A 21,416-nucleotide genomic window follows, 5' to 3' on the forward strand; every position below is an offset into this window, starting at 1 on the left:
TAACATGTAGGTGGTTCTCATGGAGCAATTCATTATACAAAATGATGCTGTTGAAAAATGTATAATCAAAACAATAATTTAGATATAATAATTATGACATTTATTTTTGGGGGGAATATTTGTATATTCGTCCCAGTAAGCTTTCAGCCCAGTGACACTTTTAAAGGAATATATCCATTCTATATATTTAGAGACTAATTTTGAATGATATATATCATTGCAGATATATTCGGTTTCCTTATTTTTTTTTTAAGTAAACTCAGCCCAGTGGGGCTTGAACATATAACCCTGAGGTCAAGAATCACACGCTCAGTTTCATGATTTGTTTTCCCATATTTCAAACTGATTTCAACAAAAATGGAGTCATTTTTTTCCAGTCATATTACTTTGCCTCATATGAATGTTTTTGTCATCTCATTCAGATGTCATTGATAATACTGCGTGTACCAAGAAAATTTGAAAGAACATTACTACTCATATAAGAACTCCCAGTAGAGCAGAATGGGCTCAGGGATGTCCTGGCTAATTCAGCCCAAGCAGCAAGGGTGGGCCAGGTCTTGCTAGTGGCCAGTCAGTGTGACTGGGAAAATTTCCCATTTACTTGGGCTAGTGATTTTTAAGACTTACATTTCCTACTGGGTTCAGTGAAGCAGGTGCAGGATGAGCTTTCTTGATCAGCATGTCCAGATGTGGAGCCAAAGGGGAAAGGGAGACCAAAGCTTAGAAAGAAATCAGCAACCAAATATCACAAATGAGGTCAGGCTCTTTATTACAATGGGGACATTCTAGTGATAAAATTTTTAATTACATTCAAGAAACCACTGCATGTCTATATTAAGGGCATACTATATATACTTTACAAAGCCTCTGAGTCGCTGTGAGGAGACAAGTGAAAGAATGAGGATCTGTCCCTTAATTAATTTATATTCTTTTTGGGGGGAGGCAAGACAAAAAAAAAATTAAGAAGCAATGTAGTTGATGTAAATACTGTAAATGTCCAGTACATTTATAAGGGGGAAAGTGGTAGTTTCCAGGAAACTGCTGTATGGAAGCTTTACAATGCATTTTATTAGTTGTAAAATAGGTACTTCCACGTTTTCTCTTTTTTTAAAAAATAGTGGTCAGTTCTCAAGTGTTTATTTCTCCCAGGTATTATCAGCTACCCCCAAGCCATTGCTATTTATATGACTTCTAGAGATCCACTTTGAGATTTATAATTTTTAAAATACTGACTCTTCCCATCTGTGGACATGGTATCTATCCACATAGTCACCTTTTTATAGCCCTCAGTAAAGACTAGTATCCTTCATACTTATTTGCATTATATTTTATTCTTAAAATTTTATAAAGTTTTGAATACGTATGTCTCTGTGTATGTGCATATTTGTACACATTATCATGAATCGAATTTATTTCCATTATGTTTTCAAACTAGATATTGTAAGTATGTAAGGCAGTTGTTGATGTTTGACATATTTTGTGATCGAGCTGACCGACCCTTGAAACTTGACTCCTGATTCTCACTTCTTCCTTCATAGTTTATTCCCTTATCTTTTTCAAGTAGCCATTGATCTCGTCCTCAAGTAAAATTAATGTTATCACCTAATTCTAATACTTTGTATCTTTCTAAAACTTTCAAGAACTTTTAAAAAAAACATATTCTTGAGGCTGTCTGGGAAATGACCTGTCAGGTATACCCCAGAGTTTATGTACCTCAGAGGTGGTCATCTGTTCCTGCTCCAGGTGAGGATGCCAGGTCATCTCCATCTCAAAGGTGTAGATGTAAGGATTCTACCTTTAAGGAGAGCTGTTGCTGATGCCAACCTGGCTTAGAACTGACCTGCACAACCCTGCCACATAGGACACATTAGTTTCCGGTTCTCCTCTGATGCATCCTTCAACTATTTATCTTGATTTTAATGTTAATTCACCACTGACATGGGACACTTCCAGCTCTTGGGTGGAAGGAACCCCAAGCTGTGGTGTTAGCAGCACACCCATGAGATAGAGGCCTGATGTGGGGTCTACATGGAAGGGTCTGTAGGGGAATTTGCAGGATAGGCCAGTTACAGAGGATACAGTGGCTAGTGAGCAGCGTCTAGGCCACAAACTTGTGATTTGAGCAACATATGTAAATATGGCAACATGTGAAGAAAACTTGGGGGGTTTTCTTCACATTTTATTGACTCTGTGTCTAAAGAAGATAGTGTTGTCATAGATATTGCTGGATGTTTGTACATGCAATGATGGGGTGATTCATGTTATTGGGGAAGCATGTTAAAGTGTAAACTGTGAATAAAGTCATTTGACAAAAATCTGTACAGATGGCTCATCCACCACCCACAAGAAGTTATCCCAGTTTTTAACATGGCTGTCAATGAGATCTTCTTTGACAGTTACCAGATTCAATCAGACAACATCAGATTTAAGTAGGACCATTCAATGTGTTGAAGACTAATTACATGAGAAACCTGAATTCAGAAGACATTGACCAGTCTATCACCATAAGTGGCATGTTGATTAGGATGTCTCACCTGCTTCCTGAGATGCAGAAGTCCTTTTGCAATGCCAGGTATGCATCCACAGTGCCTTGGTGGAGATGGACCATGGCTGAATCTCTGAGCTCTACATAGGGGAATGCTGACCCACAATCACTCTGTGTTCTCAGACAAGCAGATGGATCAAACATCAGCAGTCTTCTAGAAAATAAGCCTGCAAGGCAGATGCTTCATGCTGTCATCCTTTTTACTCACAATGATCTTGTTGACAAGGTTCAACCTGGGGACAGAGTAAACAGTACAGACATCGATTGAGTTGTTCTTACTGAGTCAATTCAAGAGTGAGTAATGTGAAGTCTGTCTACAAAACCCACATTGACGGCAATTATTATCAGAAAATGGATGCAGAACATCTGCATGAGGAAGCAGATGAAGATACGGAATGGAAACTTGTTTTCAGAGAAGCGTGTGGTATTGCTGAAGGAGCTCTACGGAAAACGAGGCATTTATGAAACGATTGCTTCAGTCTCCACTCAAAGCATGTAAGAACATCAAGATTTAAAAAAGGGACTCTTGCTTCAGCTCTTCCTTAGAAAAAAGAAAGATTTTAGTCACATGGCAAAGGACAGACTTTGTGCTGAAAACAAATCCTGATGTGTGGTGACCCTGGGACCAGTACGTCCCAGCCTCTGCATTACGTGTATGGCCCAGTCTCCTGGGACTGACATCACAGTGTAAGTAGCAAAAGACCCTGAGATAAGGCAGTCCTGGAACTGACTTCACAGTGTATGTAGCAAAAGACCCTGAGATAAGGCAGGTGGTCCTGAAGACTGACGCCTTTGACCTAAGTGACAGTAGTATCTGCTGTATTATAAGTTTGAGAAGATGAATGAAAATATGAGACCAGCATTGTGCACTGTCATGGGATAGTTGGCTCTCTCCATCTCGAAGGCTGGGATTATTTGTCGGTTCAAATATTCTTTTTAAGATTTTATTTATTTATTTATTTATTTGACAGAGAGAGAGATCACAAGTAGACAGAGAGGCAGGCAAAGAGAGAGGGAAGCGGGCTCCCCGCTGAGCAGAGAGCCCGATGTGGGATCCGATCCCAGGACCCTGAGATCATGACCCGAGCCGAAAGCAGCGGCTTAACCCACTGAGCCACCCAGGTGCCCCTTATTTGTCAGTTCAATGCATGCACCTGTATCCTGGCAGCAGCAAATTCTATTGAGTCTCAATAGAAAACAGCTATTGGTAATAATCCAGTTACCTCACATGTTATTATCAAGACTCGATTTGATCTTCCTCATGCTGAACTCTCACGATGAAGCCTTTGACAGGCACCCCGTTCACCACCTTGTGGCTCTGTACTACCAGAGCAAGGAGCAAGTGGAGAAGGGGTTCACAAATGTGACAGTATTGAAGAACTCCATTGCTTATGAGCATACGTGCTTACGAGCACAGTCATGTCTTGGCTGAGCCAGCAAGCCTTGCAGGCTCTCATCCAGGTTTATGTAGACTTGAGTAAGATCAGAAGCTCAGTAGTAGCTGAGGAATGCTTTCTGCATACTCTGGACAGCTGGTATCCTTAAGTCACTTAGCAGAACCACTGGATTGAACTATGGAAATATCTTCTTACTACAAAAATGAATTCCACCTCCCCGAAATGGAGAGAAGGGTTAACTAACTTAGTTTATGTAAGGGCAAACACCAACTCTAAAATACAACTTTTTGAAGGTATTCAGGGACAATCTGACATAGCAATGACCAAAGATATGTTTGAAGAAGGGCTGCATGCTTTAGCTGATGATGGCATCTTACAGTGATGGGGAAAAGTGCTTGCTTGCTCTGAATCTTTTGTGAGTAGTGCTGTGTGTTCTTGTCTGTACTTGGGCATTGCACTTGTTCCATATATGTTTGGCATACAGGCCAATTGGCTGCCATGCTGCCATCAGCAGAAATAGATTTTTTAAATACTTATCTGACTCCATAAAAATGTTTTAACCTGGGTTCAATTTTCTTAGGAGGGGCATGTTTTCATAAAGTGTGTGTATTCATTTATCCCCCCATATTTTGAGTAAAAACATAGTGCCAATTGGCAACATATATGGCATATATGATAGAAATTATTTTCTTGCAGTACCTTTTTTTTTTTTTTAACATCAGAGCTTTTAATCTGTGGGTATATACAGATAGCAGAATGCCAGTGTTTTTTGAAGGTGGCAGTCTGGGTCATGTTTTTTGTGCTAGACTTACTAATAGCAAGCATCCATCGACTTGGAGTTTTTGTGATGTGAGATAAGACTTAATCAGAGCCTTTCTCCCTGTTATAGGACTCAAACATAATTCCTCCTAGAGGCTGGTTCTCATGGCTACTATAAGATTAGGAATTAATGGTTGGAAATGATTGGATTCTAGGATAATGTCTGCCACTTTATCCTACTGTAGAAAACTTTTTCCCTAAATAAATGACAGGGAGAAGTTTAAAAATAATAAAATAAAAGCTGTTCTTGACTAACTGCTTTAGCTTCTACTTCTAAATTTGTATAATTTTGATGATAAATAATATCTTGGTTTAATAAATATGCCACAAGTGTTTTGCTATAAGTATATCAAAGGTATTATTTGAAAAGAGATTTCTAAACAAGGTAAAGAATATATCTTTCTATTTTTTAAATTATTTTGTGCTTTTTTTTATTTAACTCATGCAGTTTTATAGTAGCAAGGTAAAATAAAATAATCCTTCCCCAGTTTTAAGATGGAGAAAGCTGAGCCTCTAGGAAAATTAAACAACTTATTAAGGGTTAGTTACGATGCAAATTTGTTTTATTAGCAAGTTGTTTGGCTTCTAACTCTGTGTTCTGTATACCATACTATTTACCCTTTTCCTTGTTCATTGTGATAATTTTATTCACCACTGCCAAAACCCTTTGGCTAAAGGGAATGCCACATACCAAGAAACCAAGGGTATAAGTGCTATGTGTAAATATTGCATAAACAATATCTTAGTTTCAAGGTGCCTTTTTCAGATGCCTTGAATTTGGAGTGTGCATTGATGAGTCTGCAAGGGCATGATTCTAAAGGCATGGACTGCATTTTTAAAAGCTCTTGTGGCAGATATTTATCAGCACACATATGCAATCTTTACTGTTTTATGAAAACCTACATTTAATTGTAGTATACATTTTGGTAAGGAGTTTTCATGTTGTATAGTTTAAATTTGTTGAGGTTACCTGCCTTACAGAAAGCTTTCAAGCCTTTTAAACTAAATAAGTAAAACAAAGGCTGAGCTGCTCTGGAAGAAAGTGGGGGAGGGTCTCTATAGATGGACTCCCACTACAACTGGTTCTTAGAACCGCAGTTTGAAACCCACTTCCCTGGGACATTTAGAAATCAGTTTAATCCATACAGATCTAGCACCATTCTTAGGTTGTGGAATAATATTACATTCAAGCAATGTGGGCAGAGTATTTTTATTTACAGACTTGTTCTAAAATTAAATGGCAATCATTTCCTATTTTTTCTTACTATCAATGTTGAGACAGCTTCCAAGAGTACGCTGTGCTCATTCATGTATTTATCATTCTTTTAACAGATATTTATCACTTGTCTGTAGTGTGGAATGTATTATTCAAACACTTTTGGGTGATTACCCAAAAAAGAATTTAGAGCCTAATAGTGAATATTGGCATTATTATACTGCAAGCAAGAGGCCCCCAAAGTGGTGAAAATAGGGTACTCTGGAATCTTAGAAAGAATGTACCATGCAGTGGTACACACTCAGATTCCCATTTCTCAGATGAGATACTCTTTTCCAGGAAGGCACAGAGCTGAGCCTCTGTCCAGGAAATGCCCTGTGTGGCAGAGAGACATTCCACTCTCTTCCTGGAATTGCATACACACAGCGACCCCTCACTGCAGAGTGGTCTGAGTGTCTTGACTCAAAAGGCTGTAACTCCAGAGTTATTTTACTCCTCCCCAGGGACTAGCCCCAGGCATCACCCAAGCCATTGCTGTATTTCCATCACTGTTTAACTTCTCCCTTCCCACACCCTTTTCTTGCACTCCCTTGAAAGTGAGCACTTGAGGTAACCCTCCTGCACACAAACAAATCCCCATTTCAGAGCTATTTCCTGGAGAACTTGACCCCAAACAGAGAAAGCACATTAGAAACATTTGTATGAAACTGATAGCATACTAATGGAAACTTGAAACAGGTTTAAGATAGGTACAGCTATGGAGAGGAGGATATTTCAGTGGTGAGAGCACTCTAGCTGCCATATCTGTTGGAATAAATCATGTGGATAATGACAATTGATTAATTTACCAGAGTGTATAAAATACATGGAGGGAATAGTCTAGACTGGAAAGAGATTGAGGAATTTATTTTGTAGGTAAATAAAAGACCCTAAAGAATTTTTGAGCATGGAGATAACAAAATGAGAGCTGAGTTTTAGAAAAAAAAAATAAATATGCTTATATCTTTTAGTTTAATTAAAAAAAAAACTAAGAAAAATACTACACTCAAATATGTGATTACATATAAACACTGACATTTTGTATGTACTCTACGTGAGTAAGCCAATCAAGATTTGACAGATCCTTAAATCAAATACTTCAGCATTGACTTAATTGATCAATTTCTGCTAAATATTTTATGGTGATTATTTTCAATACTAAATCTAGTAAAATTGAATATATCAATATTTATGTTAGTATCTCAAATCATTTAGTAACAATACATTTTCTTGTATCAATACCTATCCTATCTAAAAGAGATCGAACTCCATGTTCCTATCTAAAGAAGTGTTCTTTGAAATGGCAAAAATACTGAAATTACTTTAATTCTTATATGGTAATGTATTCATTCAACAAATATTTACTGAGTACTACCATATGCTGTACTGTGTGAGCACAGAATAAGGAAGGAAAATAGAAATATCAAAAATAATTCCAAGTGTGGTTAGTTCTACAAAAGGGGAAACCAACTGTTCTGGAAATATATGTCGGGGGGACCTCCTTAGGTATAAGAATGACAGATAGGTGAAAATGTTTAAGGTGAGTGATTATTAGCCAGGAAAAGAAAGGGAGAGTACTTCAGGAATGGGGAAGGAAGGATGCCTCATGCAAGAGCAACAGAATATTCTCCGGCTTGGAGGAAAAAGTGCTTGGCACATGTAGGCATCTGAAATAAGATGGGGGTGGCTAGAAGAGAGGTAGAATAGGGACTTGGTGACTTGGTTCCTTATTAGCTAAAATAAAACAGACAGAGAAAGACCAGGAAAACTTTTGTAAACCATGTTTAAGTTCCTAAACTTTATCCAAGGGATAAGGTTGAGCTACTGAGGTATTTTAAATGCAGGGCCAGGGAGGGTAGGGGTGACAAAATTGGGTTATTCAGTGCTGCCAAGTGGAGAATTCATTCTGCACCTGCTATTGGACCAAGACAGACTGGATGAGAGAATGACAGTTAAGAAGCTGGTGTTCCAACTCAAAGGAAACCAAGGCAACGGTGTTGGTCTTAGGGATGGATAGAAGTAGATGTTTTTGAGAGATATTTCGGTGATTAAAACAAGATTTGACATTTAACATAAATGTGCAGGGGAGAAGAGAAGATTCTAGGCTTCTGGCTTAGAGAAAAATAACTCTAATAAATTGGGGCTATTGTTGCTATTTAATTTGTATACTTAGAGGAATGGAAACATATTACTTTGTTTTTGGGGTTAAGTACCACGTACAATTTATAATTTATAAACCTAAAGGACAGAGAGATAATTTAGGAAAATATCATCTGACTTACCAGTAACAGTACTGACTTTGAATATAATATAGTGTTTTGCAATAATATTTGCAAATAAACTTTTTTGTTACTAGAGCTTGTAAAATGCCATCTATGCCCTTAGAATAGTGACTCTTGTGGACATGTCAACGTATACTCCAGCTTCAGGGCATTTGAATCACCAAGTGGGTAAAATGGTATAAATTTTAACTTATTTCAGTTCAACATACATTTTTGAGCAATCCACTGTGATATACAGATATTATATTGGGCACACAGTTTATATAGTCTAGAGGAAGAAGTATGAAGCACAGGATAAAGATTTCAGTTCAGGTTCCTCAAATAACTTGTCATCTGTACCTCTATATCTAAGATATAGATAACATGATCAAAATACTAGCAATATCCTATTTACTTCTTGGTTTGCTGAAAGCATCTATTATGAATGAATATTTTAATGTATATGTGTACTGGCAAATATACATATGCACATGTGTATGCATATATATACACATATAAATGTCATGGCAATTTTAGTTTTTCCTAAACATTTCACACAAATGAAGTTTCTTTTGTTTTTATTTTTTGTGGTTTTCTTCATCTTATAATGTAGTATATAGCTGCCATTATTTTTTTTTCTGGCTAAAAATGTAATATTTCCTCTGTCAGGGATTTTTCTCTCTGAAATTAACTTATGAAACATGAGGCCACCAGGGTACACCACTGAGTCTGGCATCTTTCAGTGTGTTTTCTGCCTTTCTGGGCTCATGTTTATTTAACAGGTTGTTCTTGATTACCAAGCATGTCTGCAAGCTGCAAGGAACCTAGAAGTATGTATAAGGAAATTAGACGAGTGTCATAAATATTTGATGTTCCATATGATCCTCCAAAAGTATCTCTAAGTTACTGTGCAGTTCAAGCATAGGGAAAAGTCCTACAGCCTCAGAAAAGAGAGGAATAGATCTTAGTAAATATTTTCTCTTCTTCATTTTGTTTTTCCCAACTTATCCTCTCTGTAGGGGAACAGCAAACTTTTGCCTTTTGAGAAACTTATTATCTAGTGGTAAATTATTCCCAACCTTCGATTCTCCTCATTTTATTTTTCTCTCTTTCTCCATTCTATATTTGATATCCACTGGCATTTCTACATAGATTAGGTGGAATGAAATCAAGACCAATTTTACTTGGTATTTTAAAAAAGGTTTACTCCGGCAGCAATTTTTACTGTCAATTTAAAGGACGTTTAGAAATTCCTTGTGTGTGTCATTCACACTATCAATGTCCCATTAGCTTGTTTTGTTTAGAATCTGCTACATCACCAAGAGATAAAAAAATGCAACTGTGCATGTACAAAGATAATGACTGCTCATTACCACCTGGCCAGCACATATTTTCATCAAGGCTCAGTTTTCGAAGTTGATCTGAGGATAGATGAAAAAAAGAAAACAAAATAAAAAGCTCAAAAACATGGGAATAGTCCTAGGCAATCAAAAATCAGAGAGGTTAAGTTGGGGGCAAATAACAAGAGGCTGGAGATAGAGCTTATTTGCTTGAAATACCAACCTCTCAAGCATCCCTTGTATCTTCATGAGGGAAGGCTTTACTGATTACCAATGCTAACGGCTCATTAAGAATATCACACAAAGAAGACAAATTACAGATCAAAAAGGTGAACAAGTTAAGTAGAGGCCACAGTTAACCAAGCGCAGGTTCCCTGATTTATGTTTTTTTGTTTTGTTTTGTTTTGTTTTGGTCTGTTTGTTTGTTTTTTTTTGATACCTTGTATACAGTGTAAGTAGACTGAGTTACCAACACAAGCTATGGATCAAAACTTTGGCCTGGAGCAGCCATATGAGTATTGACTGGGAATAATAATAATTTAGTGCCAAACAATCTAGTGTTCAAATGTTTAAAAATTTCAGGAGTATAGCATTTTTGCAATGTAGCGATCATATTGATATATAATATCTTGTTTTTTTCCTAAGTACTAAGACAGAAATTTAAACTCTGATATAATTAAGAGATATTATTAGGGTAGATGGGTGGAGGTATGAATGAGGATAAGAAAATCTCCAATAGAAGATTTTGGTATACTGATAGTTTGAACTTGGGTTTAGAAATATAAGCTGTATTTGGGAGTGCCTGGGAGGCTGAGTCATTAGGCATCTACCTTGGGCTCCCGTCATGATCCCAGGGTCCTGGGATCAAGCCCACTTTGGGCTCCCTGCTTGGCGGAAAGCCTGCTTCTCCCTCTCCCATTTCCCCTGCTTGTGTTCCCTCTCTCTCTCTGTGTCTTTCTCTGTCAAATAAATAAAGTCTTAAAAAATATATATAAACTATATTTGTGAGTCAAATTCCTACAGTATTTGCTATTTGGAGATACTAATGATAATAAGATCCACTGTACTTAACCCCAGACTTTACATTCTAGAGTGATAACTGGATTTCTTGAGATGTTAATACTGAATGAACATATAGGATCAAATTGACATATAATAATAGGTTCATTTATCCGTATCAAAGATACAGGAAATCAAGAGGCACAGAGGAGAGAGATTGTAGGGCATTTTGCATGACTCTCTGAATCCTTTCTTTGCACATTGGATACATGCATTTTGTCTCCAAGGAAGGTTCTATCAGTTTACCTCATACAACAGAGAGCATTTACACTATTAAATGTCTCCAATTTTACTCTAGAAAGTGTAAAGCATCAAGACATTTTCTGATGTGCCATAAGCCATTAATCTACAGATTCTGCTTATTTACTACAATAAGTCTTTAGCAGAGTACATCCTGCTAAGGGCTTTTATTGATAAGGACTCTTCTTCCTATTAAATATTACTAGTTTCTACCTGGAGTTCTAGTTGATAAGGACATTAGACTGACTGACCTTCTTTCTTTTTTTCTCCTCCTGACCCACACCCACACTTCTCACAACACACATAACAGTAAAACAAGTTAATGAATCTTACACCAGCTGCTTTAACACTTTCTTCCCCAAATAGTAATCAATGAAATGTAACTGAATCAAAATTTGCAAAAACATTTCCCAAAGCCATGTAAATATTCAACCATATGCTGCAATTTTGCAACCCTAATAAACTAGTTGAAAAAGACCAAGAGCATGTCTATAATTTGTGGCAAAACTAGAAAGTCTTTGAAATTAAGGAATGAAATAATCATGTAGATAATGGTGATGATGATGATAGTAATTAAGCTCTCACTACTCTTCGTGCTCTCTTCTATATACTTTATGGATATGGTATTCTAAGACACATAATAGTGCTCTGGGGTAGGCACTATTATTTTGCTATTTAATAGATGTAGAATTGGGGTATAGAGAAATTCAGTGACTTAGGATTACCAGCAAGTAGATTCTGATACCATTAACAAATACAGATAGTCTGACTCCAAAATCCATGCTATTGACTGCTAGCTCACGTATGAGGAGAACATGGACATATCAAATTCAGCATATATTTTTTTAATTTTTAATTTTTTATAAACATATAATATATTTTTATCCCCAGGGGTACAGGTCTGTGAATCGCCAGGTTTACACACTTCACAGCACTCACCAAAGCACATACCCTCCCCAGTGTCCACAACCTCACCCCCTCTTCCAACGCCCCTCCCCCCAGCAACCCTCAGTTTGTTTTGCGAGATCAAGAGTCACTTATGGTTTGTCTCCCTCCCAATCCCATCTTGCTTCATCTATTCTTCTCTTACCCCCTTAAGCCCCCATGTTGCATCACCACTTCTTCATATCAGGGAGATCATATGAGAGTTGCCTTTCTCCACTTGACTTATTTCGATAAGCATGATACACTTTAGTTCCATCCACATCGTCGCAAATGGCAAGATTTCATTTCTTTTGATGGATGCATAGTATTTCATTGTGTATATATACCACATCTTCTTTATCCATTCATCTGTTGATGGACATCTAGGTTCTGTCCATAGTTTGGCTATTGTAGATATTGCTGCTATAAACATTCGGGTGCACGTGCCCCTTCGGATCACTACGTTTGTATCTTTAGGGTAAATACCCAGTAGTGCAATTGCTGGGTCATAGGGCAGTGCTATTTTCAACATTTTGAGGAACCTCCATGTTGTTTTCCAGAGTGGTTGCACCAGCTTGTATTCCCATCAACAGTGTAGGAGGGCTCCCCTTTCTCCGCATCCTCGCCAGCATCTGTCATTTCCTGACTTGTTAATTTTAGCCATTCTGACTGGAGTGAGGTGATATCGCATTGTGGTTTTGATTTGTATTTCCCTGATGCTGAGTGATATGGAGCACTTTTTCATGTGTCTGTTGGCCCTCTGGATGTCTTCTTTGCAGAAATGTCTGTTCATGTCCTCTGCCCATTTCTTGATTGGATTATTTTTTCTTTGGGTGTTGAGTTTGCTGAGTTCTTTATAGATTTTGGACACTAGTCCTTTATCTGATATGTCGTTTGCAAATACCTTCTCCCATTCTGTCAGTTGTCTTTTGGTTTTGTTAACTGTTTTCTTTGCTGTGCAAAAGCTTTTGATCTTGATGAAATCCCAATAGTTCATTTTTGCCTTTGCTTCCCTTACCTTTGGCAATGTTCCTAGGAAGATGTTGCTGTGGCTGAGGTCAAAGAGGTTGCTGCCTGTGTTCTCCTCAAGGATTTTGATGGATTCCTTTCTCACATTGAGGTCCTTCATCAATTTTGAGTCTATTTTCATGTGTGGTGTAAGGAAATGGTCCAATTTCATTTTTCTGCATGTGGCTGTCCAATTTTCCCAACACCATTTATTGAAGAGGCTGTCTTTTTTCCATTGGACATTCTTTCCTGCTTTGTCGAAGATTAGTTGACCATAGAGTTTAGGGTCTATTTCTCGGCTCTCTATTCTGTTCCATTGATCTATGTGTCTGTTTTGGTGTCAGTATCATGCACTCTTGATGATGACAGCTTTGTAATAGAGCTTGAAGTCCGGAATTGTGATGCCACCAATGTTGGCTTTCTTTTTCAATATTCCTTTGGCTATTCAAGTTCTTTTCTGGTTCCATATAAATTTTAGGATTATTTGTTCCATTTCTTTGCAAAAGATGGATGGTAATGTGATAGGAATTGCATTAAATGTGTAGATTGCTTTAGGTAGCATAGACATTTTCACAATATTTATTCTTCCAATCCAGGAGTATGGAACATTTTTCCATTTCTTTGTGTCTTCCTCAATTTCTTTCATGAGTACTTCATAGTTTTCTGAGTATAGATTCTTTGCCTCTTTGGTTAGGTTTATTCCTAGGTATCTTATGGTTTTGGGTGCAATTGTAAATGGGATTGACTCCTTAATTTCTCTTCTGTCTTGTTGTTGGTGTAGAGAAATGCAACTGATTTCTGTGCATTGATTTTATATCCTGACACTTTACTGAATTCCTGTACAAGTTCTAGCAGTTTTGGAGTGGAGTTTTTTGGGTTTGCCACATATAGTATCATATCATCTGCGAAGAGTGAGAGTTTGACTTCTTCTTTGCCGATTTGGATGCCTTTAATTTCCTTTTGTTGTCTGATTGCTGAGGCTAGGACTCCTATGTTGAAAAGCAGTGGTGATAATGCTGCCATGTTCCTGACCTTAGCGGAAAAGTTTTCAGTTTTTCTCCATTGAGAATGATATTTGTGGTGGGTTTTTCATAAATGGTTTTGATAATATTGAGGTATGTGCCCTCTATCCCTACACTTTGAAAAGTTTTGATCAGGAAGGGATGCTGTACTTTGTCAAATGCTTTTTTAGCATCTATTGAGAGTATCGTATGGTTCTTGTTCTTTCTTTTATTGATGTGTTGTATCACATTGATTGATTTGCGGATGTTGAACCAAACTTGCAGCCCTGGAATAAATCCCACTTGGTCGTGGTGAATAATCCTTTTAATGTACTGTTGAATCCTATTGGCTAGTATTTTGGTGAGAATTTTTGCATCTGTGTTCATCAAGGATATTGGTCTATAGCTCTCTTTTTTGATGGGATCCTTGTCTGGTTTTGGGATCAAGGTGATGTTGGCCTCATAAAATGAGTTTGGAAGTTTCCCTTCCATTTCTATTTTTTTGGAACAGTTTCAGGAGAATAGGAATTAGTTCTTCTTTAAATGTTTGGTTTCCCCTGGGAAACCGTCTGGCCCTGGGCTTTTGTTCATTTGGAGATTTTTAATGACTATTTCAATGTCCTTACTGGTTATGGGTCTGTTCAGGCTTTCTATTTCTTCCTGGTTCAGTTGTGGTAGTTTATATGTTTCTAGGAATGCATCCATTTCTTCCAGATTGTCGAATTTGTTGGCGTAGAGTTGCTCATAGTATGTTCTTATAATAGTTTGTATCTCTTTGGTGTTAGTTGTGATCTCTCCTCTTTCATTCATGATTTTATTTATTTGGGTCCTTTCTCTTTTCTTTTTGATAAGTCTGGCCAGGGGATTATCAATTTTATTAATTCTTTCAAAGAATCAGCTCCTAGTTTCGTTGAATTGTTCTATTGTTTTTTTTGGCTTCTATTTCAGTGATTTCTGCTCTGATCTTTATGATTTCTCTTCTCCTGCTGGGTTTAGGGTTTCTTTCTTGTTCTTTCTCCAGCTCCTTTAGGTGTAGGGTTAGGTTGTGTACCTGAGACCTTTCTTGTTTCTTGAGAAAGGCTTGTACTGCTATATATTTTCCTCTCAGGACTGCCTTTGTTGTGTCCCACAGATTTTGAACCGTTGTATTTTCATTATCATTTGTTTCCATTATTTTTTTCAATTCTTCTTTAATTTCCTGGTTGACCCATTCATTCTTTAGAAGGATGCTGTTTAGTCTCCATGTATTTGGGTTCTTTCCAAACTTCCTCTTGTGGTTGAGTTCTAGATTCAGAGCATTGTGGTCTGAAAATATGCAGGGAATGATCCCAATCTTTTGATACCTGTTGAGTCCTGATTTAGAACCGAGGATGTGATCTATTCTGGAGAATGTTCCATGTGCACTAGAGAAGAATGTGTATTCTGTTGCTTTGGGATGAAATGTTCTGAATATATCTGTGATGTCCATCTGATCCAGTGTGTCTTTTAAGGCCTTTATTTCCTTGTTGATCTTTTGCTTGGATGATCTGTCCATTTCAGTGAGGGGAGTGTAAAGTCCTCTACTATTATTGTATTATTGTTGATGTGTTTCTTTGATTTTGTTATTAATTGGTTTATATAGTTGGCTGCTCCCACGTTGGGGGCATAGACATTTAAAATTTTTAGATCTTCTTGTTGGACAGACCTTTTGAGTATGATATAGAGTCCTTCCTCATCTCTTATTATAGTCTTTGGCTTAAAATCTAATTGATCTGATATAAGGATTGCCACTCCTGCTTTCTTCTGATGTCCATTAGCATGGTAAATTCTTTTCCACCCCCTCACTTTAAATATGGAGGTGTCTTTGGACTTAAAATGAGTTTCTTGTAGGCAACGTAAAGATGGGTTTTGTTTTTTTATCCATTCTGATACCCTGTGTCTTTTGACAGGGGCATTTAGCCCATTAACATTCAGGGTAACTATTGAGAGATATGAATTTAGTGCCTTTGTATTGCCTGTAAGGTGACTGTTAGTGTATATTGTCTCTGTTCCTTTCTGATCTACCACTTGTAGGCTCTCTCTTTGCTTAGAGGACCCCTTTCAATATTTCCTATAGAGCTGGTTTGGTGTTTGCAAATTCTTTCAGTTTTTGTTTGTCCTGGAAGTTTTTAATCTCTCCTTCTATTTTCATTGATAGACTAGCTGGATATAGTATTCTTGGCTGCATGTTTTTCTCATTTAGTATTCTGAATATATCATGCCAGCCCTTTCTGGCCTGCCAGGTCTCTGTGGATAAGTCAGCTGCCAATCTAATATTTTTATCATTGTATGTTACAGACTTCTTTTCCCGGGCTGCTTTCAGGATTTTCTCTATGTCACTAAGACTTGTAAATTTTACTATTAGGTGACGGGGTGTGGGCCTATTCTTATTGATTTTGAGGGGCGTTCTCTGCACCTCCTGAATTTTGATGCTTGTTCCCTTTGTCATATTGGGGAAATTCTCCCCAATAATTCTCTCCAGTATACCTTCTGCTCCCCTCTCTCTTTCTTTTTCTGGAATCCTAATTATTCTAATGTTTTTTCGTCTTATGGTGTCACTTATCTCTTGAATTCTCCCCTCATGGTCCAGTAACTATTTGTCCCTCTTTTGCTCAGCTTCTTTATTCTCTGTCATTTGGTCTTCTATATTGCTTATTCTTTCTTCTGCCTCATTATCCTAGCAGTGAGAGCCTCCATTTTTGATTGCACCTCATTAATAGCTTTTTTGATTTCAACCTGGTTCGATTTTAGTTCTTTTATTTCTCCTGAAAGGGCTTTTATATCTCCCGAGACGGTTTCTCTAATATCGTCCATGTCTTTTTCAAGCCAGGCTAGAACCTTGAGAATTGTTATTCTGAACTCTAGATTTGACATATTACCAATGTCTGTATTGATTAGGTCCCTAGCCTTCGGTACTGCCTCTTGTTCTTTTTTTTGTGGTGAATTTTCCTGCTGTGTCATTTTGTCCAGATAAGAGTATATGAAGGAGCAAGTAAAGCACTAAAAGGGTGGCAACAACCCCAGGAAAATATGCTTTAACCAAATCAGAAGAGATCCCAAATCGTGATGGGGGAGAAAGGGGATAACAAGAGGTTCAGAAGGAAAGAAAGAAAAAAAAAGAAAAAAAAAAAAAAGAAAGAAACAATTAAAAAAAGAAAACGAATAAAGAAAAGTATAAAAAAGAAATATATATATGTGTATATATATATATATATATATATATATATATACACATATATATTAGATAAACTAGTTTAAAAACGTTAAAAAAGAAAAGGGTAGAAGTTAAAAAAATTTTAGCAGAAGAAGAGAAAAAAATGAAAAAGAAAAAAAATTAAATTAATTGCAAGACCAAAGAATCATAGGGAGAAAGCCATGAGTTCTGTGCTTTGATTTCTCCTCCTCTGGAATTCTGCTGCTCTCCTTGGTATTGAAACTGCACTCCTTGGTAGGTGAACTTGGTCTTGGCTGGATTTCTTGTTGATCTTCTGGGGGAGGGGCCTGTTGTAGTGATTCTTGAGTGTCTTTGCCCCAGGCGGAATTGCACTGCCCTTACCAGGGGCCGGGCTGAGTAATCTGCTCGGGTTTGCTTTCAGGAGCTTTTGTTCCCTGAGCACTTTCCGTAGAGTTCCAGAGGACGGGAATACAAATGGCGGCCTCCTGGTCTCCGGCCCAGAGGAGCTGAGAGCCCGGGGCCCCACTCCTCAGTGCGCCCTCAGAGAACATAGCCCAGTAACTCCCATCTGCCTGACCTCCGGCCGCGCTCCGAGCTCACTGAGCCTGCGTTTGGTTCAAGGTAACCCTGAGCTGTGAGCTTACTGTCGGCTCTGTCTCTTTAGCCGGCTTTCCCGTTCCAATACCCGCAAGGTCTACGACACTCAGACACCCCTGATCCTTCTGTGACCCTGCGGGACCTGAGGCCACGCTGACCCCACGTGGGCTTCACCCTGGTTTAGCCTCTGGAGCTATGTCCCTCATCTGAACAGACTTTTAAAAGTCCTGATTTTGTTCTCTTGCTCCCCCGCTTGCCGGGAGCTGGACCCTCCTCCCGGGGTCTATCTTCCCGTCGCTTTGGATTCACTTTTCCGCCAGTCCTGCCTTTCAGAAAGTGCTTGTTTTTCTGTTTCTAGAATTGCTGTTCTTCTTCTCTTTGATCTGCTGTTGGATTTGTAGGTGTTTACAATCTTTAGATAAGCTATCTAGCTGATCTCCTGCTAGCTGAAGTAGTCTCAGCCTGTTACTTCTCTGCCATCTTGACTCCTCCTGAAATCCCAAATTCAGCATATTTTTATTAATAAAACCATATAATAAATGAGAAGCTGGCTTCTTAAGAAATAATGGCAGAGGTTAGTTTTTGTTGATTATTGCTATTGCAAAAATGAAATAAATATTAAAATTAATGATTAAGCAGTGGTTTTATTGAATATCTGTTATGAATGTAGAGTCACATGATGGGCTAGAAGCACAGAGGAAGTAGGAGACTTAGCAAACAACATGAAACCTGCCAAAAAAGACTAGATGTTGAATTAGAGGATATGGCAAAATGAGATATAGTTGGGTATCAATGTCATAGAGGTGATAATTGAAGCAAATTACAGGGATAACATTTCCAAATAAGTGTGATTATCAAGCTGAAACTCTTAAAATGCTTTAGTATAGAAGTGATTCGGAATATGGTTTTAATTTGTAAAATCCTAAATAAGGCGAACACTGATAAACTAAGCTGAGAGAAGAGTGGTAAACAAGAAAGAGAGAAGTATGACCTACATTGCCATCTGTTGGGGAAATGAACATCTGTCATGTTGAACGAAAGATGAAGTTTGGAAATTCCCAATGTATCTCAACAGCCAGCATTACTATTAAGAGCAAAGACAGATTTCAAGCCTAATTTAGCTTTTTTAACTTTTTTTTTTAATTCAGAAAAGATATTTAAAGAAGAAAGAAAAAATAAATCTCCAATAAGTTAGAAACCATGACTTTTAAGATTCCCAGATATATTTTTAGATCAAATTAGAATAGAATTGTGCTACAGAAAGAATATTGTCAAAACTTGTCTCTAGAGTAGGTTTTATGCTCTCCAGAAGCATCTTGTTTTCTGACTACTGGAACTATGCATTTCACAGGATATGGTAGCAAAAATCCTAGCCTGCAATTATGTCTCATCTCTACCATGGTGCTATTTCAGTAGTCATTTGACTCTTTGAGTATAAATTCCCTTGTTCGTAAAGAGGATGAGATTGGATTAAGTTATTCTCAAGGTCAACTTTCAATTGCTGTCCTATTTATTATGTGTACCTATTTAAAAAAATACTCTGTTAATAATTGTCCTCTTGATAAAATATTTATTTTGTTGATGCAAATAGTATTTTTCCCTCCTTCTCCTTTCTCCATCTCTTCTTTTTCTCCTTCTTCTTCTCTTCACTATTATTGTTATCATTGGTATTATTATTGTTATTTTATTTCTGAAATCTTACATCAATATCTTTTCACTGTTTCAGGGTGGAGTCAGTGGGTTGACTGGAGAATTAGAATTTGGAGAGAATGGAGGAAATCCCAATGTCCATTTTGAAATCCTTGGAACCAACTATGGAGAGGAGCTTGGCCGAGGTATTCGCAAGGTAAGAGCAGACATATTGGTACCTGTTTTTTTCTAAAGTAACTATAGTTTTGTTTGATTTTTCTCCATGTCATAAGATTATAGTATGCATTAAAGCCTGTATTGTAGTTTGAAAGAGAATGGGGTGGGGAGAATTAGGCATTTAAATTACCTTAAGTACTTATCAGAAGTATTAAGCAATAAATTCTATTATGCCTTAGAATAATTTAAAGCAAAAAAAGTAACCCAATGGTTTCCTAGGGAACTAGCATCATCTTCCATTCATTATAATGATAATTTGTATAAGATAGTGAATTCAGTATTTATATAATGAATAACTGCCTGGTTTTTAACTTGTAACAGACACAAAATCAGAATAAGAGCTTTGATACATTTCATATAGGAAGAGGAAAAGTCTACTCTAAACTGTGACATTACAGTAGTTCAAATGCTATGTGTCATGTAATAAGTAGAAAATGGTTTGCAGGAAATGACCTCTTAACTCTATGCTACAAATCACATGTAAAAGTAGGAGTGCCAATAAAGGATATTTTATGAACTACTGGTTCACTAACTTTCCCAAGGAGAAAATAAAAGCCCCTGCAGAAATGACTTTTCTATAGTTTTATTTGCCCTGTTTATACATTTTTGGTAGGAAAAAAACCAAGATAATTGAGTGTACATCCAGAGCTCACAGCTGTAAATTTGTAGCTATATAAAGGTAACTACATTGAGAATAAGAGTTTCTTCAGTAGGTGTTTCTCTCCAGTGCTGAGAGTAGAATGCAGAAAAACTTAGATATGACAAAGTTAGGAGCTATTCTAATCCACAATAAAAACTTCCTGATAGATTTATGCTAGAGAGGAGTGGAAACTACCTTAATGTATTTTTAATTATTGTTTTATAGCAAAACAAAGGAGACATATAAAAACTCCATAAAACACAAGGCTAGTTTAGTGAATTATTTTAAAGGAAACAACCCTTACTACAGTCAAGAAATATAACATAACAAGCATCCTAGCCACCCCACATACTTCTCCCTTGTACATCCCCAACTTCCTTTCTCAGTAGCATAACCATTAGTTTGAATTTTATGGTACTCATTTCTTTAGATTTTAAGTATAAGTATAATTTTATCACTATGTGTATGCTTAAATAACATAATTGAGTTTTGCCAATATTTCAGTTTATGAGTAGACTCAGTATTGCATGTATTCTCTTTTCTTGATTCTTATATCCAACATTCTGTTTGTGTTATTCGTTCTTGTCATTACACGTAGTTGTAGTTTATCTCTATATATTTCTGTATTGTTTTTACCTAATGAATATCTGAAAATCCATTGTGGTCTCTTTCCATTTTTAGACCATTATGAGCAAAACTGTTATGAACATTCGTGGACGTATCTTGGATATATACTCTTAAACTTGTGAATATATTTCTATGGATTTGGTGTTCAGGGGTAGAATTGTTTGCTATAAGAAAGCATATCTTGAAACTTTGCTCTGTAACCTCAAACCCATTTTTATAGAGATTTACTAATTTTCATACAGTACAATGAGTTCTCATTGCCTGAGTCTAATTCCATTAGACTTCCAAAATTTTTATTAAGTTATTGGGTATATAATGATATGTCTTCATGGTTTCAATTTTTATTTTCCTGATTATAACACAGTTCTGCATATTTTCTCATACTTTTTGGCACTTCAGACTTCTTTTGGAATTAATTGCCCATTCAAGTCCTTTGGACATATTCTTTTGGGTTCTTTTGTTTTCATAATTGATTCTAGGAGATACACACACACGCACACACACACACACACATATATATATACACACATACACATATATATATATACACACACATGTATATACATGTATATATATATTTACATTTTTATTTAAATTACTTTTAGTTTCACAGACTCTTAACTGTAGACAACAAACTTAGAGTT

At 37.0% G+C, this 21,416-nt stretch overlaps 1 protein-coding gene across 2 annotated transcripts in view; it reads left to right on the forward strand.

The window, feature by feature from the left end:
- GRID2 (glutamate ionotropic receptor delta type subunit 2) overlaps positions 1 to 21,416 on the forward strand; it is a 1,483,500-nt gene that overhangs the window by 921,055 nt on the left and 541,029 nt on the right. For both annotated transcript variants that reach the window (XM_004756063.3, XM_004756062.2), the window contains exon 8: positions 19,366 to 19,485. In XM_004756063.3, the coding sequence (XP_004756120.1) occupies positions 19,366 to 19,485 (120 nt within the window). The remainder of the gene's footprint in view (positions 1 to 19,365; positions 19,486 to 21,416) is intronic.

This window comes from Mustela putorius, unplaced genomic scaffold (genome assembly GCF_011764305.1).
Source record: "Mustela putorius furo isolate JIRA1106 unplaced genomic scaffold, ASM1176430v1.1 tig00003871_pilon_pilon_pilon, whole genome shotgun sequence".
Taxonomy (NCBI): Eukaryota; Metazoa; Chordata; class Mammalia; order Carnivora; family Mustelidae; genus Mustela; species Mustela putorius.